The sequence below is a fragment of the Lissotriton helveticus genome, chromosome 10 (assembly GCF_964261635.1).
Source record: "Lissotriton helveticus chromosome 10, aLisHel1.1, whole genome shotgun sequence".
Classification (NCBI taxonomy): Eukaryota; Metazoa; Chordata; class Amphibia; order Caudata; family Salamandridae; genus Lissotriton; species Lissotriton helveticus.
The window spans coordinates 1191082635-1191101065 of record NC_136071.1 but is presented as its reverse complement, the minus strand read 5'-3'; the positions used below and the strand labels follow the sequence as shown (position 1 = coordinate 1191101065).

Below are 18431 nucleotides of genomic sequence, written 5' to 3'. Positions count from 1 at the left end.
GCCCCGCACTCCTTGGCGCACAGGGCCCTGCACTCCTTGGCGCACAGGGCCCCGCACTCCTTGGCGCACCGGGCCCCGCACTCCTTCCTTGGCGCACAGGGCCCTGCACTCCTTCCTTGGCGCACAGGGCCCCGCACTCCTTCCTTGGCGCACAGGGCCCCGCACTCCTTCCTTGGCGCACAGGGCCCCACACTCCTTGGCGCACAGGGCCCCGCACTCCTGGTCGCACAGGGCCCCGCACTCATTGGCACACAGGGCCCCGCACTCCTTCCTTGGCGCACAGGGCCCCGCACTCCTTCCTTGGCACACAGGGCCCCGCACTCCTTCCTTGGCGCACAGGGCCCCACACTCCTTGGCGCACAGGGCCCCGCACTCCTTGGCGCACAGGGCCCCGCACTCCTTGGCGCACAGGGCCCTGCACTCCTTGGCGCACAGGGCCCCGCACTCCTTGGCGCACCGGGCCCCGCACTCCTTCCTTGGCGCACAGGGCCCCGCAGAGATGCAGCACCCCGGGGGCTGCCCCGAGTGGGCCACGGCCGCCTCCACGCTCCTGGCACACCTCCGAGCCCCCCTGGCCGGCCTGCGCCCCCTGGTCCTGGCGGGGGACGAGGAGGCGCGCAGGCTGTGGGACCCCGAGGCGGAGGACCCCTGGGGCGAGGGGCCCCTGGGAGCTGGGCCGGACCCAGGGCTGCGGGACATGATGGGGGTGACGGGGGCCGGGAGGAGGATTGTGGGGGCGCTCCTGTGCCAGCCACTGAAGCTCTTTGCCTGTTCACAGATCACGTCCCTGGTGAGGAGGGCGGCGCTGGCACCGAGCGACCACCACTGCAACTACGAGAAGGCGCACAGCTTCAAGGTAAGGGGCGTGAGGGGAGGGGCGTGTGTGCGTGCGCTGCAAGGTAAGGGGCGTGAGGGGATGAGCGTGTGTGCGTGCGCTGCAAGGTAAGGGGCGTGAATGTGTGTGGGGGTAAGCGGGAGGTGTGCGCTACCCACAGTGCCCTGTGCCCCGCAGTGCTACACTACCGTGCCAGGCTGCTGTGATGTGTAACACACACCTATGCCCGTGCCTCTCAGTTAGGTGCTTCTGTGTTGTGTTGTGCTATAAACAGGGACAGCAGAGGGCCAAATTATGTGGCAGCGGTGAGTAAATTGTGCAGCAAGAAAATGCAAATAATGTTGTGTGATGTGGCACATTTTGTGATAGTGTTACTTCATTATTTTGTCATTTTACACTGGTTAGTAATGTCTGGTTAATGGTTGCACCCCATTGGTGGCGCTTTAATACCCAAATATAGCAATAAGCGATGGAAATGTGACAGTCGACCTTTGCAAAGGGCCTTCCCCTGCACTTGAACACGGTGCTGCCTTTTTAGTAACTTTTGAACCGATGGAGTTAAAAACTATTTTTACTGTTACAATCTGCACGTTTTGCAGCAGATGAATTATGCGGCGAACACGGCAAATCCGCAATGCGAGAAACGCTGCGTCCGCACAATCACATCATCCCAGTGCTCCTGGCTACACACACCTTGATGAGTGCCTCTGTTAGACTCCTCTGTGCTCTGTTGTGCTATACACACCTCCGCTTGTGCCTTTGTTAGGTTCCGCTGTGCTGTGTTGTGCTATACCCCCACCTATGCCAGTGCCTTTGCTAAGCTCCTCTGTGTTCTTGTGTACTACACACACCTATGCTAGCACCTCTGTTAGGCTCTTCTGTGCTGTGTTGTTCTACACACACCTATACACACACCTCCACTTGTGCCTTTGTTAGGTTCCGCTGTGCTGTTATGCTACACCCACCTATGTAAACACATTTGTTATGCTCCTCTGTGTTCTGTTGTGCTACACCCACCTATGCCAGTGCCTTTGTTAAACTCCTCTGTATTCTTGTGTACTACACACACCTATGCTAGCACCTTTGTTAGACTCCTCTGAGTTCTGTTGTGCTACACCCACCTATGCCAGTGCCTTTGTTAAACTCCTCTGTATTCTTGTGTACTACACACACCTATGCTAGCACCTCTGTTAGACTCCTCTGAGTTCTGTTGTGCTACACCCACCTATGCCAGTGCCTTTGTTAAACTCCTCTGTATTCTTGTGTACTACACACACCTATGCTAGCACCTCTGTTAGACTCCTCTGAGTTCTGTTGTGCTACACCCACCTATGCCAGTGCCTTTGTTAAACTCCTCTGTATTCTTGTGTACTACACACACCTATGCTAGCACCTTTGTTAGACTCCTCTGAGTTCTGTTGTGCTACACCCACCTATGCCAGTGCCTTTGTTAAACTCCTCTGTATTCTTGTGTACTACACACACCTATGCTAGCACCTCTGTTAGACTCCTCTGAGTTCTGTTGTGCTACACCCACCTATGCCAGTGCCTTTGTTAAACTCATCTGTATTCTTGTGTACTACACACACCTATGCTAGCACCTCTGTTAGACTCCTCTGAGTTCTGTTGTGCTACACCCACCTATGCCAGTGCCTTTGTTAAACTCCTCTGTATTCTTGTGTACTACACACACCTATGCTAGCACCTTTGTTAGACTCCTCTGAGTTCTGTTGTGCTACACCCACCTATGCCAGTGCCTTTGTTAAACTCCTCTGTATTCTTGTGTACTACACACACCTATGCTAGCACCTCTGTTAGACTCCGCTGAGTTCTGTTGTGCTACACCCACCTATGCCAGTGCCTTTGTTAAACTCCTCTGTATTCTTGTGTACTACACACACCTATGCTAGCACCTCTGTTAGACTCCTCTGAGTTCTGTTGTGCTACACCCACCTATGCCAGTGCCTTTGTTAAACTCCTCTGTATTCTTGTGTACTACACACACCTATGCTAGCACCTTTGTTAGACTCCTCTGAGTTCTGTTGTGCTACACCCACCTATGCCAGTGCCTTTTGTTAAACATCCTCCGTATTCTGTGTACTTACACACACCTATGCTAGCACCTTTGTTAGACTTCTGAGTTCTGTTGTGCTACACCCACCTATGCCAGTGCCTTTGTTAAACTCCTCTGTATTCTTGTGTACTACACACACCTATGCTAGCACCTCTGTTAGGCTCTTCTGTGCTGTGTTGTTCTACACACACCTACAAACACCTGTGCTGGTGCATTTATTAGACTCTTGTGTGCTGTGCTACACCCACCTTCGTAAGCACATTTGTTATGCTCCTCTGTGTTCTGTTGTATTACACTCACCTATGCTAGTGCCTTTGTTAGGCTTTTCTGTGCTCTGTTGTGCTGTACACACCCGCGCTAATGCCTCTATTAGGCTCCTCAGTGGTGTGATATACACTCCAGTGCTGGTGCCGTTGTTAGGCTTCTCTGTGCTGTGTTGTGATATACACACCTATGCTAGTGCCACTGTTAGGCTCCTTCCTCTGTGTTCTGTTGTACTTTGCACACCTAAACTAGGCTCCTCTGTGCTCTACTACACAACCACCTTTGTTAGGTTCCTCCGTGTTGTGTTGTGCTAAACACACCTATGCTCTTTTCTTTGTTAGCCTCCTCTGTGTCGTGTTGTGCTACACACACCTATGCTAGTGCCTCTGTTGAGCTCTTCTGTGCTGTGTTGTGCTACACAAACCTATACACATACCTGTGCTAGTGCATTTGTTAGACTCTTTTGTGTTATGCTACACACACCTATGCTGGTGCCTCTGTTAGGCTCCCCTGTGCTGTGCTACACATACCTATGCTAATGCCTCTGTTAGACTTCTCTGTGTTGTGATATTCACACCTATGCCAGTGCCTTTGTTAGGCGCCTCTGTACTGTACAACACACACCTATGCTCGTGCCTTTGTTAGGCCCCTCTGTGCTGTGTTGTGCTATTAACACCTATGCTAGTGTCTATGTTGGGCTCTTCTGCGTTCTGTTGTACTTTGCACATCTATGCTAGTGCCTTTGTTAGGCTCCTCTGTGTTGTGTTACACACACCTATGCCAGTATCTCTATTAGGCTTTTCTGTGTTCTGTGCCTTTGTTAGGTTCCTTTGTGCTGTGTTGTGCTACACCCAGCTATGCAAGTGCTATTGCTAAGCTCCTCTGTTTTCTGTTGTACTACACACACTAATGATAGCATCTCTGTTAGCCTCTTCCGTGCTGTATTGTGCTACACACACCTGTGCTGGTGCCTCTGTTAGGCTCTTCTGTTCTGTACTACAAACACCTATGCTAGTGCCTTTGTTAGGCTCCTCTGTGGTCTTTTGTTGTGCTAGACATACCTCTGTTAGAGCCTGTGTTAGGAATTGGGTTTCCCATCGTTCATCTGCACAGGAAGTGACATTACTGGATTCCCCTTCATCCATCTACACAAGAAATGACATCACTGAATTTACCATCACAATTTGCACAGGAAATGACATCACTGGATTTCCCAACATTCATCTGAACACGAAGTGACTTCACTGGATTTCCCATCATCCTTCTTCTCAGGAAGTGACATTAATCCCCCTCCCAGGACCTACTTAATGGCTGCCTCAGTGTGGATGCGCAGTGGGCGCACGCAGCGAGCACGCCAAAGGCAGCCTATATGCGTCTGTCCACACCTGGACCACACCCAGCGGCAGGAACCCTGGTCCTCCTCCAGCTGCTACCATGTTGTGGTTCACTGCACCCCCCCCGCACCTGCTGCTGCTCCACACACTGCTGGCCCACTGCATCACACAACATTGAGGGAGCATTCTCCTGCACTTCCTCCAAGTTTTCAAGCTCTCAGCCAGACCCAACACCGCATTGACAGCACCCAACATCCTGCTCTCTGACACTCACTCAGTCTTGCAACCACCCACCCACACCACACTCAACACTCACATGTATGCTACTTAATAGCCACTCACTCACCCAACACGCTACAGATATCTGGGACCCACTGCATGACAATGCCACTTACCTACTTTTTCTCACAGAAACCTGTCTGAACCCTACATTGGCACCTGACATTGCCACAGCCATCCCTTTGGCTACAAGATTACCAGACAAGACAGACTTCACAAGCCCGGAGGTGGAATCGTCATCATTCACAAGCACACCATCAGCTGCACCACGTCCACGGATGGACGCTTCATCCTCCGACATGGAACATCTGTCGTTAAAGCGCCACATCACCGCCAACGTCATCCTAAGCGCACTCTCATGTATAGACCACCAGGATCGGGCACCATCTTCTCCGACACCTACATGGACTTCGTTGTACCACTCGCCCTCGATGCTAGCGATTACATCCTTCTCGGAGACTTGAACTTACAGCTGGAAGACCACCCGACCCCAACTCACATGCGCTCATTGAAGACGTTGGAAGCCGGGGCCTCACCCAATGAGTCAATCGCCCTACCCACATTGCCGGACACCTACATGACTTTATTTTCATTAACTTTGGCAAAAACCAAGTTGAAGAGCCCACACCAGTTCCCTGGACAGCCCACACCCATGCCCAGTTCCGCATCCTCGTCCCAGTCGAAGGCACATGCGCTACCACCAGACCAGCTCACCAACACTGGATCAGCGTCACTGACAAGGACTGGAACAATGCCCTCAACATCCACCAACCGGAACACAGCAGCAGCCTGCCCACAGCCATCAAGAATTCCAAAGATTCGATCACCTCCTGCGCCTCAACAAAATAACATGATCCAGACACGTGGCCACATGGTACATGGAGGAACTCAGACGGAAGAAACACCAGGGCAAGAAACTGGAGTGAGAACGGAGAATAACCCAGGACAATGCAGACGGGGGCACCTTCAAATCCACCCTGAGACGCTACCACCAAACCATCCGGACCACCAGACATGCCGCTCTGGTGGACCACATCGATGCCAACACCAACAGAAAAAATGAAACCTTGGACATTGTGAAAGATTTCGCCTCACCAGCCGCCACCTCTAACTCGATCACTCCCACCCACGACCTCTGCAATGATCTCTCATTTTCTGAGCACAAAGTTCACCACCATTTACAGACACTTCAGGCCACAGTCGGACCTGACAGACCTCGCCAAAGCCTCCTGATGTTATTCAAAGAAACTACTCAGCTGGTCACCACCCCCAGAAGAACCTGCCACCGCCATGAAGTCCATCCACTCAGGGGCCCATCGGACATGTGCCTCCACCACACCCATTCCAGAAGACTGCAACCCATCAGCTCCCGGCCAATCTGAATGCCTCCCACTCTTCCACAACCTAGATTCCTCTCTCACTGGCTGACATTTCTCTCACTGACAGCCCTTGATTCCTCTTCCTCTGGCTGACATCTCTCACTGATAGCCCTTGGTTCCTCTCTCTGTGGCTGACATCTCTCTCACTGACAGCCCATTGATTAATCTCTCCTTGCCTGACATCTCTCTCACTGTCATGCCTTGGTTCCTCTCCCACTGGCTGACATCCCTCTAGCTGACACACCTTGATTCCATACAGTTCTTAGAAGAACCAATGAGCAAATTTAGGCTTAAAATACAATTCTTTGAAGGTGATCGCTCCGGGGCTATCATGGTGTCGTGAACAACAAATCCAAACAGTTCTGGCTGACCGTGGTGCAGCGGGCCAACTACAGTGTCGGGAAGACCTGCAAAACAGTACCTTTAGACATGCAGGGCACTGGGGACCTTGCGGTGAGCTCCAAAGAGCCTGCGTCGGCAGGTGTCCGTTCCAGAGGCTGGTACAGGAGTCATCGGGTCCTTGGAGTCCCTCCCGTTGCAGATCAAACTCTGCGGTTGAAGTCGGGAGTGCCGGCTTCGGCGGGTGTTAGGACTGCAGTGCGAAGTCCAGTGGAGAGTCGTTTGGTGTCCTCAGTTCACAGTGCAGGCAGCAGCATTGCGACGGTCACACATCAGTGTCAGTGAAACTAGGCCTGCGTTGCGAAGTGGATCAGTGCTCGTCGCGGTGCTGGCAGGTCACTGTGCAAGCAGCGTCGCCATCGTTGCTGAAGCGCTGTTGTCAGCTGACAAACCAGAGTCAATGGTGCTGTCATCGGTAAGCCATGGTTGCGGTGTGGTATGGGGCAGTGCATTTTTAACTTACTAGCGATTGCCCTCAAAACACGGTGCAAGCAGCGGGGTTGATGTAGGCATGGAACCTTGTTGTCGAGGATGCCATTGTGGCCCTGTGAAGTGATGTGGTGCAAAGTACTGTGCCCACAGGTCATGTGCAAGCAGCGGCTTGGTGGCGTCGTTGGGCAGCACTGTCCGTGAGGACCAAGGTCGCAGTGCAGTGCCCTCTGTGGTGCCTTCAGGACACAGCACCAGCAGCAGCGTCATTGATGGCGTCATGTTGCTTTTTCTTGTTTCAGTACAAAACACACAGTTCCCATTGCTGGTTGCAGATGAACGTTAAGTCTTAGCTGTTCCTGAGACTTCTTGAAGAGGGGTCAAGCTCCACCTCAAGCCCTTGGAGAAACTCAAGCAAAGAAGTTGCAGAAAGTTCAGTCCAGTCCTTTCTGTGACCAATTCAGAAGCAGCCACTGCAGGCCAACACAGCAAAGCACACAGCAAAGTGGAAGTTCCTCCCCACAGCTTCTCCAGCTCATCTTCTCAGCAGTTTCTTTGATCCAAAAGAGTAATAAAGTCCTGGAGTCTGGGTCCCAATATTTATTCCACACTTTCCTTTGTTCTCTTGTGGCAAAAAGTACCCCGCTTAGTCCAAACCAGTTCTGTCTTCTCTGGTCTAGTTTCTTCTTAGCAGGAGGTGGGGACAGCATTTGGGCACAGGAGGCAGGAGGCAGGTGCAAGGAAAACTCCTCCCACTTCTCTAAATGCTGCCCAGGTCTATGCTGCCCAGGTCTATGCAGCTTTGCTCTGAGTCACCCAAGAAAGACAGGACACACCTCACACCGTGACTGTTTGCAGTGAATGCACATCCCCAGCCCATGTCACTGCAAAAACAAACAGCCAATACACAACCACAACAGAGACACAAAGGATGGCTAAGCAAGAACATTTCCACTTTCTAAAAGTGGCATTTTCAAACCACAATTAAAAAAACATCTTTACTAAAAGATGTATTTTTAAACCCTGAGTTCAGGCATACTAAGCTCCATTTCTCTATCTTATCCCAAGGGAGAGTAGTGCTTGTAAAATGTTACAAGGTAACTCCCATGTTAAGCCTATGGGACAAACAGCCTTTCAATAGCGAAAAACTGCATTTCACTAATAAGCCATTTAAAAATACACCACTTCATGTCCTACCTTTTAAATACACTGCATCCTGCCCACGGGGCTACCTTGGGCCTACCTTAGGGGTGACTTAGATGTAAGAAAAGGGAAGGGCCTGGCAAGTGGGTGCAATTGCCAGATCGTCATGGCAGTAAAACACAATTTACAAAGACAGCATATGCACTTTAGCACCGAAGAGCAGTGGTAAAGTGCCCGGAGTCCTAAAACTAATAAAAAAGAAGGTCAAAAACAGGAGGTCAAAAAGCAAAAAGTCTGGGGGTGAACCCGCTGAAAAAAACAAGTCTAACACACTCTCACTGGCTGACATCTCTTTCACTGTCACCTCTTGATTCCTCTCTCCCTGGTCGACATCTCTCTCGCCGTCACCTCTTGATTCCTCTCTGTGTCCGGCATCTCTCTCGCTGTCACCCCTTGATTCCTCTCTCCCTGGCTGACATCCCTCTCACTGACACCCCTTGATTCCTCTCTCCCTGGCTGACATCTCTCTCATTGACACCCCTTGATTCCTCTCTCACTGGCTGACATCTCTCTCATTGACACCCGTTGATTCCTCTCTCACTGGCTGACATCTCTCTCATTAACACCCCTTGATTCCTCTCTCACTGGCTGACATCTCTCTCGCTGTCACCCCTTGATTCCTCTCTCCCTGGCTGACATCTCTCTCGCTGTCACCCCTTGATTCCTCTCTCACTGGCTGACATCTCTCTCATTGACACCCCTTGATTCCTCTCTCACTGGCTGACATCTCTCTCACTGACACCCCTTAATTCCTCTCTGTGTCCGGCATCTCTCTCGCTGTCACCCCTTGATTGCTCTCTCACTGGCTGACATCTCTCCCGCTGTCACCCCTTTATTCCTCTCTGTGTCCGACATCTCTCTCGCTGTCACCCCTTGATTCCTCCCTCCTGGGTGACATCTCTCCCGCTGTCACCCCTTTATTCCTCTCTGTGTCCGACATCTCTCTCGCTGTCACCCCTTGATTCCTCCCTCCTGGCTGACATCTCTCTCGCTGACACCCCTTGATTCCTCTCTCACTGGCAGACATCTCTCTCATTGACACCCCTTGATTCCTCTCTGTGTCCGACATCTCTCTCATTGTCACCCCTTGATTCCTCTCTGTGTCCGACATCTCTCTCGCTGTCACCCCTTGATTCCTCCCTCCTGGGTGACATCTCTCCCGCTGTCACCCCTTGATTTCTCTCTTACTGGCTGACATCTCTCTCGCTGTCACCCCTTGATTCCTCTCTCCCTGGCTGACATCTCTCTCACTGACACACCTTGATTCCTCTCTCACTGGCTGACATCTCTCTCGCTGTCACCCCTTGATTCCTCTCTGTGTCCGACATCTCTCTCATTGACACCCCTTGATTCCTCTCTCACTGGCTGACATCTCTCTCATTGACACCCCTTGATTCCTCTCTCACTGGCTGACATCTCTCTCATTGACACCCCTTGATTGCTCTCTCACTGGCTGACATCTCTCCCGCTGTCACCCCTTTATTCCTCTCTGTGTCCGACATCTCTCTCGCTGTCACCCCTTGATTGCTCTCTCACTGGCTGACATCTCTCCCGCTGTCACCCCTTTATTCCTCTCTGTGTCCGACATCTCTCTCGCTGTCACCCCTTGATTCCTCCCTCCTGGGTGACATCTCTCCCGCTGTCACCCCTTTATTCCTCTCGGTGTCCGACATCTCTCTCGCTGTCACCCCTTGATTCCTCCCTCCTGGCTGACATCTCTCTCGCTGACACCCCTTGATTCCTCTCTCACTGGCTGACATCCCTCTCATTGACACCCCTTGATTCCTCTCTCACTGGCTGACATCTCTCTCACCGACACCCCTTGATTCCTCTCTGTGTCCGACATCTCTCTCGCTGTCACCCCTTGATTCCTCCCTCCTGGCTGACATCTCTCTCGCTGACACCCCTTGATTCCTCTCTCACTGGCTGACATCTCTCTCACTGACACCCCTTGATTCATCTCTCACTGGCTGACATCTCTCTCACCGACACCCCTTGATTCCTCCCTCCTGGCTGACATCTCTCCCGCTGTCAGCCCTTGATTCCTCCCTCCTGGCTGACATCTCTCTCACCGACACCCCTTGATTCCTCTCTGTGTCCGGCATCTCTCTCGCTGTCACCCCTTGATTCCTCCCTCCTGGCTGACATCTCTCTCGCTGTCACCCCTTGATTCCTCTCTCACTGGCTGACATCTCTCTCATTGACACCCCTTGATTCCTCTCTCACTGGCTGACATCTCTCTCACCGACACCCCTTGATTCCTCTCTGTGTCCGACATCTCTCTCGCTGTCACCCCTTGATTCCTCCCTCCTGGCTGACATCTCTCTCGCTGACACCCCTTGATTCCTCTCTCACTGGCTGACATCTCTCTCACTGACACCCCTTGATTCCTCTCTCACTGGCTGACATCTCTCTCACCGACACCCCTTGATTCCTCCCTCCTGGCTGACATCTCTCCCGCTGTCAGCCCTTGATTCCTCCCTCCTGGCTGACATCTCTCTCACCGACACCCCTTATTGCTCTCTGTGTCCGGCATCTCTCTCGCTGTCACCCCTTGATTCCTCCCTCCTGGCTGACATCTCTCTCGCTGTCACCCCTTGATTCCTCTCTCACTGGCTGACATCTCTCTCACTGACACCCCTTGATTCCTCTCTGTGTCCGACATCTCTCTCGCTGTCACCCCTTGATTCCTCCCTCCTGGGTGACATCTCTCTCACTGACACCCCTTGATTCCTCTCTCACTGGCTGACATCTCTCTCACTGACACCCCATGATTCCTCTCTGTGTCCGACATCTCTCTCGCTGTCACCTCTTGATTGCTCTCTCACTGGCTGACATCTCTCTCACTGACAACCCTTGATTCCTCTCTGTGTCCGACATCTCTCTCACTGACACCCTTTGATTCCTCTCTCACTGGCTGACATCTCTCTCACTGACACCCCTTGATTCCTCTCTGTGTCCGACATCTCTCTCACTGACACCCCTTGATTCCTCTCTCACTGGCTGACATCTCTCTCACTGACACCCCTTGATTCCTCTCTGTGTCCGACATCTCTCTCACTGACACACCTTGATTCCTCTCTCACTGGCTGACATCTCTCTCACTGACACACCTTGATTCCTCTCTCACTGGCTGACATCTCTCTCACTGACAGCCCTTGATTTCTCTCTCCCTGGCTGACATCTCTCTCGCTGTCACCCCTTGATTCCTCTCTCCCTGGTCGACATCTCTCTCGCTGTCACCCCTTGATTCCTCTCTGTGTCCGACATCTCTCTCGCTGTCACCCCTTGATTGCTCTCTCACTGGCTGACATCTCTCCCGCTGTCACCCCTTTATTCCTCTCTGTGTCCGACATCTCTCCCGCTGTCACCCCTTGATTGCTCCTTCACTGGCTGACATCTCTCCCGCTGTCACCCCTTTATTCCTCTCTGTGTCCGAAATCTCTCTCGCTGTCACCCCTTGATTCCTCCCTCCTGGGTGACATCTCTCCCGCTGTCACCCCTTTATTCCTCTCTGTGTCCGACATCTCTCTCGCTGTCACCCCTTGATTCCTCCCTCCTGGCTGACATCTCTCTCGCTGTCACCCCTTGATTCCTCCCTCCTGGCTGACATCTCTCTCACTGACACCCCTTGATTCCTCTCTGTGTCCGACATCTCTCTCGCTGTCACCCCTTGATTGCTCTTTCACTGGCTGACATCTCTCTCACTGACATCCCTTTATTCCTCTCTGTGTCCGACATCTCTCCCGCTGTCACCCCTTGATTTCTCTCTTACTGGCTGACATCTCTCTCGCTGTCACCCCTTGATTCCTCCCTCCTGGCTGACATCTCTCTCGCTGTCACCCCTTGATTCCTCTCTCACTGGCTGACATCTCTCTCACTGACACCCCTTGATTCCTCTCTGTGTCCGACATCTCTCTCGCTGTCACCCCTTGATTGCTCTTTCACTGGCTGACATCTCTCTCACTGACACCCCTTTATTCCTCTCTGTGTCCGACATCTCTCCCGCTGTCACCCCTTCATTTCTCTCTTACTGGCTGACATCTCTCTCACTGACACCCCTTGATTCCTCTCTCACTGGCTGACATCTCTCTCACTGACACCCCTTGATTCCTCTCTGTGTCCGACATCTCTCTCGCTGTCACCCCTTGATTCCTCTCTCCCTGGCTGACATCTCTCCCGCTGTCACCCCTTTATTCCTCTCTGTGTCCGACATCTCTCTCGCTGTCACCCCTTGATTCCTCCCTCCTGGGTGACATCTCTCCCGCTGTCACCCCTTGATTCCTCTCTGTCCGACATCTCTCTCGCTGTCACCCCTTGATTCCTCCCTCCTGGCTGACATCTCTCCCGCTGTCACCCCTTTATTCCTCTCTGTGTCCGACATCTCTCTCGCTGTCACCCCTTGATTCCTCCCTCCTGGCTGACATCTCTCTCGCTGTCACCCCTTGATTCCTCTCTCACTGGCTGACATCTCTCTCGCTGTCACCCCTTGATTCCTCTCTGTGTCCGACATCTCTCTCGCTGTCACCCCTTGATTCCTCTCTGTGTCCGACATCTCTCTCGCTGTCACCCCTTGATTCCTCCCTCCTGGCTGACATCTCTCTCGCTGTCACCCCTTGATTCCTCCCTCCTGGCTGACATCTCTCTCGCTGTCACCCCTTGATTCCTCTCTCCCTGGCTGACATCTCTCTCACTGACACCCCTTGATTCCTCTCTGTGTCCGACATCTCTCTCGCTGTCACCCCTTGATTGCTCTTTCACTGGCTGACATCTCTCTCAATGACACCCCTTTATTCCTCTCTGTGTCCGACATCTCTCCCGCTGTCACCCCTTGATTTCTCTCTTACTGGCTGACATCTCTCTCACTGACACCCCTTGATTCCTCTCTCACTGGCTGACATCTCTCTCACTGACACCCCTTGATTCCTCTCTGTGTCCGACATCTCTCTCGCTGTCACCCCTTGATTCCTCTCTCCCTGGCTGACATCTCTCCCGCTGTCACCCCTTGATTCCTCTCTCACTGGCTGACATCTCTCTCATTAACACACCTTGATTCCTACCTGCTGGCTGACATCTCTCTCACTGACACACCTTGATTCCTCCCTCCTGGCTGACATCTCTCTCACTGACACCCCTTGATTCCTCTCTGTGTCCGACATCTCTCTCGCTGTCACCCCTTGATTCCTCTCTCCCTGGCTGACATCTCTCCCGCTGTCACCCCTTTATTCCTCTCTGTGTCCGACATCTCTCTCGCTGTCACCCCTTGATTCCTCCCTCCTGGGTGACATCTCTCCCGCTGTCACCCCTTGATTCCTCTCTGTGTCCGACATCTCTCTCGCTGTCACCCCTTGATTCCTCCCTCCTGGCTGACATCTCTCCCGCTGTCACCCCTTTATTCCTCTCTGTGTCCGACATCTCTCTTGCTGTCACCACTTGATTCCTCCCTCCTGGCTGACATCTCTCTCGCTGTCACCCCTTGATTCCTCTCTCACTGGCTGACATCTCTCTCACTGACACCCCTTGATTCCTCTCTGTGTCCGACATCTCTCTCGCTGTCACCCCTTGATTCCTCTCTGTGTCCGACATCTCTCTCATTGTCACCCCTTGATTCCTCTCTGTGTCCGACATCTCTCTCGCTGTCACCCCTTGATTCCTTCCTCCTGGCTGACATCTCTCTCGCTGTCACCCCTTGATTCCTCCCTCCTGGCTGACATCTCTCTCGCTGTCATCCCTTGATTCCTCCCTCCTGGCTGACATCTCTCTCGCTGTCACCCCTTGATTCCTCTCTGTGTCCGACATCTCTCTCGCTGTCACCCCTTGATTCCTCTCTCCCTGGCTGACATCTCTCCCGCTGTCACCCCTTGATTTCTCTCTCACTGGCTGACATCTCTCTCACTGACACCCCTTGATTCCTCTCTCACTGGCTGACATCTCTCCCGCTGTCACCCCTTGATTCCTCTCTGTGTCCGACATCTCTCTCACTGACACCCCTTGATTCCTCTCTGTGTCCGACATCTCTCTCGCGGTCACCCCTTGATTCCTCCCTCCTGGCTGACATCTCTCTCACTGACACCCCTTGATTCCTCTCTGTGTCCGACATCTCTCTCGCTGTCACCCCTTGATTCCTCTCTCACTGGCTGACATCTCTCTCACTGATACCCCTTGATTCCTCTCTCACTGGCTGACATCTCTCTCACTGACACCCCTTGATTCCTCTCTGTGTCCGACATCTCTCTCGCTGTCACCCCTTGATTCCTCTCTCACTGGCTGACATCTCTCTCACTGACACCCCTTGATTCCTCTCTGTGTCCGACATCTCTCTCGCTGTCACCCCTTGATTGCTCTTTCACTGGCTGACATCTCTCTCACTGACACCCCTTTATTCCTCTCAGTGTCCGACATCTCTCCCGCTGTCACCCCTTGATTTCTCTCTTACTGGCTGACATCTCTCTCGCTGTCACCCCTTGATTCCTCTCTCACTGGCTGACATCTCTCTCACTGACACCCCTTGATTCCTCTCTGTGTCCGACATCTCTCTCGCTGTCACCCCTTGATTCCTCTCTGTGTCCGACATCTCTCTCGCTGTCACCCCTTGATTCCTCTCTCACTGGCTGACATCTCTCTCACTGACACCCCTTGATTCCTCTCTGTGTCCGACATCTCTCTCGCTGTCACCCCTTGATTGCTCTCTCACTGGCTGACATCTCTCCCGCTGTCACCCCTTTATTCATCTATGTGTCCGACATCTCTCTCGCTGTCACCCCTTGATTGCTCTCTCACTGGCTGACATCTCTCCCGCTGTCACCCCTTTATTCCTCTCTGTGTCCGACATCTCTCTCGCTGTCACCCCTTGATTCCTCCCTCCTGGGTGACATCTCCCCCGCTGTCACCCCTTTATTCCTCTCTGTGTCCGACATCTCTCTCGCTGTCACCCTTTGATTCCTCCCTCCTGGCTGACATCTCTCTCGCTGTCACCCCTTGATTCCTCCCTCCTGGCTGACATCTCTCTCGCTGTCACCCCTTGATTCCTCTCTCCCTGGCTGACATCTCTCTCGCTGTCACCCCTTGATTCCTCCCTCCTGGGTGACATCTCTCCCGCTGTCACCCCTTTATTCCTCTCTCACTGGCTGACATCTCTCTCACTGACACACCTTGATTCCTCTCTCACTGGCTGACATCTCTCTCACTGACACACCTTGATTCCTCTCTCACTGGCTGACATCTCTCTCACTGACAGCCCTTGATTTCTCTCTCCCTGGCTGACATCTCTCTCGCTGTCACCCCTTGATTCCTCTCTCCCTGGTCGACATCTCTCTCGCTGTCACCCCTTGATTCCTCTCTGTGTCCGACATCTCTCTCGCTGTCACCCCTTGATTGCTCTCTCACTGGCTGACATCTCTCCCACTGTCACCCCTTTAATCCTCTCTGTGTCCGACATCTCTCCCGCTGTCACCCCTTGATTGCTCTTTCACTGGCTGACATCTCTCCCGCTGTCACCCCTTTATTCCTCTCTGTGTCCGACATCTCTCTCGCTGTCACCCCTTGATTCCTCCCTCCTGGGTGACATCTCTCCCGCTGTCACCCCTTGATTGCTCTCTCACTGGCTGACATCTCTCTCGCTGTCACCCCTTGATTGCTCTCTCACTGGCTGACATCTCTCCCGCTGTCACCCCTTGATTGCTCTCTCACTGGCTGACATCTCTCCCGCTGTCACCCCTTGATTGCTCTCTCACTGGCTGACATCTCTCCCGCTGTCACCCCTTGATTGCTCTCTCACTGGCTGACATCTCTCTCGCTGTCACCCCTTGATTGCTCTCTCACTGGCTGACATCTCTCCCGCTGTCACCCCTTTATTCCTCTCTGTGTCCGACATCTCTCCCGCTGTCACCCCTTGATTGCTCTTTCACTGGCTGACATCTCTCCCGCTGTCACCCCTTTATTCCTCTCTGTGTCCGACATCTCTCTCGCTGACACCCCTTGATTCCTCTCTCACTGGCTGACATCTCTCTCACTGACACCCCTTTATTCCTCTCTGTGTCCGACATCTCTCTCGCTGTCACCCCTTGATTCCTCCCTCCTGGCTGACATCTCTCCCGCTGTCACCCCTTTATTCCTCTCTGTGTCCGACATCTCTCTCGCTGTCACCCCTTGATTCCTCCCTCCTGGCTGACATCTCTCTCGCTGTCACCCCTTGATTCCTCTCTCACTGGCTGACATCTCTCTCGCTGTCACCCCTTGATTCCTCTCTGTGTCCGACATCTCTCTCGCTGTCACCCCTTGATTCCTCTCTGTGTCCGACATCTCTCTCGCTGTCACCCCTTGATTCCTCCCTCCTGGCTGACATCTCTCTCGCTGTCACCCCTTGATTCCTCCCTCCTGGCTGACATCTCTCTCGCTGTCACCCCTTGATTCCTCTCTCCCTGGCTGACATCTCTCTCACTGACACCCCTTGATTCCTCTCTGTGTCCGACATCTCTCTCGCTGTCACCCCTTGATTGCTCTTTCACTGGCTGACATCTCTCTCAATGACACCCCTTTATTCCTCTCTGTGTCCGACATCTCTCCCGCTGTCACCCCTTGATTTCTCTCTTACTGGCTGACATCTCTCTCACTGACACCCCTTGATTCCTCTCTCACTGGCTGACATCTCTCTCACTGACACCCCTTGATTCCTCTCTGTGTCCGACATCTCTCTCGCTGTCACCCCTTGATTCCTCTCTCCCTGGCTGACATCTCTCCCGCTGTCACCCCTTGATTCCTCTCTCACTGGCTGACATCTCTCTCATTAACACACCTTGATTCCTACCTGCTGGCTGACATCTCTCTCACTGACACACCTTGATTCCTCCCTCCTGGCTGACATCTCTCTCACTGACACCCCTTGATTCCTCTCTGTGTCCGACATCTCTCTCGCTGTCACCCCTTGATTCCTCTCTCCCTGGCTGACATCTCTCCCGCTGTCACCCCTTTATTCCTCTCTGTGTCCGACATCTCTCTCGCTGTCACCCCTTGATTCCTCCCTCCTGGCTGACATCTCTCCCGCTGTCACCCCTTTATTCCTCTCTGTGTCCGACATCTCTCCCGCTGTCACCCCTTGATTCCTCTCTGTGTCCGACATCTCTCTCGCTGTCACCCCTTGATTCCTCCCTCCTGGCTGACATCTCTCCCGCTGTCACCCCTTTATTCCTCTCTGTGTCCGACATCTCTCTCGCTGTCACCACTTGATTCCTCCCTCCTGGCTGACATCTCTCTCGCTGTCACCCCTTGATTCCTCTCTCACTGGCTGACATCTCTCTCACTGACACCCCTTGATTCCTCTCTGTGTCCGACATCTCTCTCGCTGTCACCCCTTGATTCCTCTCTGTGTCCGACATCTCTCTCATTGTCACCCCTTGATTCCTCTCTGTGTCCGACATCTCTCTCGCTGTCACCCCTTGATTCCTTCCTCCTGGCTGACATCTCTCTCGCTGTCACCCCTTGATTCCTCCCTCCTGGCTGACATCTCTCTCGCTGTCATCCCTTGATTCCTCCCTCCTGGCTGACATCTCTCTCGCTGTCACCCCTTGATTCCTCTCTGTGTCCGACATCTCTCTCGCTGTCACCCCTTGATTCCTCTCTCCCTGGCTGACATCTCTCCCGCTGTCACCCCTTGATTTCTCTCTCACTGGCTGACATCTCTCTCACTGACACCCCTTGATTCCTCTCTCACTGGCTGACATCTCTCCCGCTGTCACCCCTTGATTCCTCTCTGTGTCCGACATCTCTCTCACTGACACCCCTTGATTCCTCTCTGTGTCCGACATCTCTCTCGCGGTCACCCCTTGATTCCTCCCTCCTGGCTGACATCTCTCTCACTGACACCCCTTGATTCCTCTCTGTGTCCGACATCTCTCTCGCTGTCACCCCTTGATTCCTCTCTCACTGGCTGACATCTCTCTCACTGATACCCCTTGATTCCTCTCTCACTGGCTGACATCTCTCTCACTGACACCCCTTGATTCCTCTCTGTGTCCGACATCTCTCTCGCTGTCACCCCTTGATTCCTCTCTCACTGGCTGACATCTCTCTCACTGACACCCCTTGATTCCTCTCTGTGTCCGACATCTCTCTCGCTGTCACCCCTTGATTGCTCTTTCACTGGCTGACATCTCTCTCACTGACACCCCTTTATTCCTCTCAGTGTCCGACATCTCTCCCGCTGTCACCCCTTGATTTCTCTCTTACTGGCTGACATC

At 53.0% G+C, this 18431-nt stretch overlaps 1 protein-coding gene across 2 annotated transcripts in view; it reads left to right on the top strand.

The window, feature by feature from the left end:
* Positions 1–18431, top strand: part of CHN2 (chimerin 2) — a 601556-nt gene that overhangs the window by 406941 nt on the left and 176184 nt on the right. For both annotated transcript variants that reach the window (XM_078664041.1, XM_078664042.1), the window contains one exon: positions 779–856. In XM_078664041.1, the coding sequence (XP_078520167.1) occupies positions 779–856 (78 nt within the window). The remainder of the gene's footprint in view (positions 1–778; positions 857–18431) is intronic.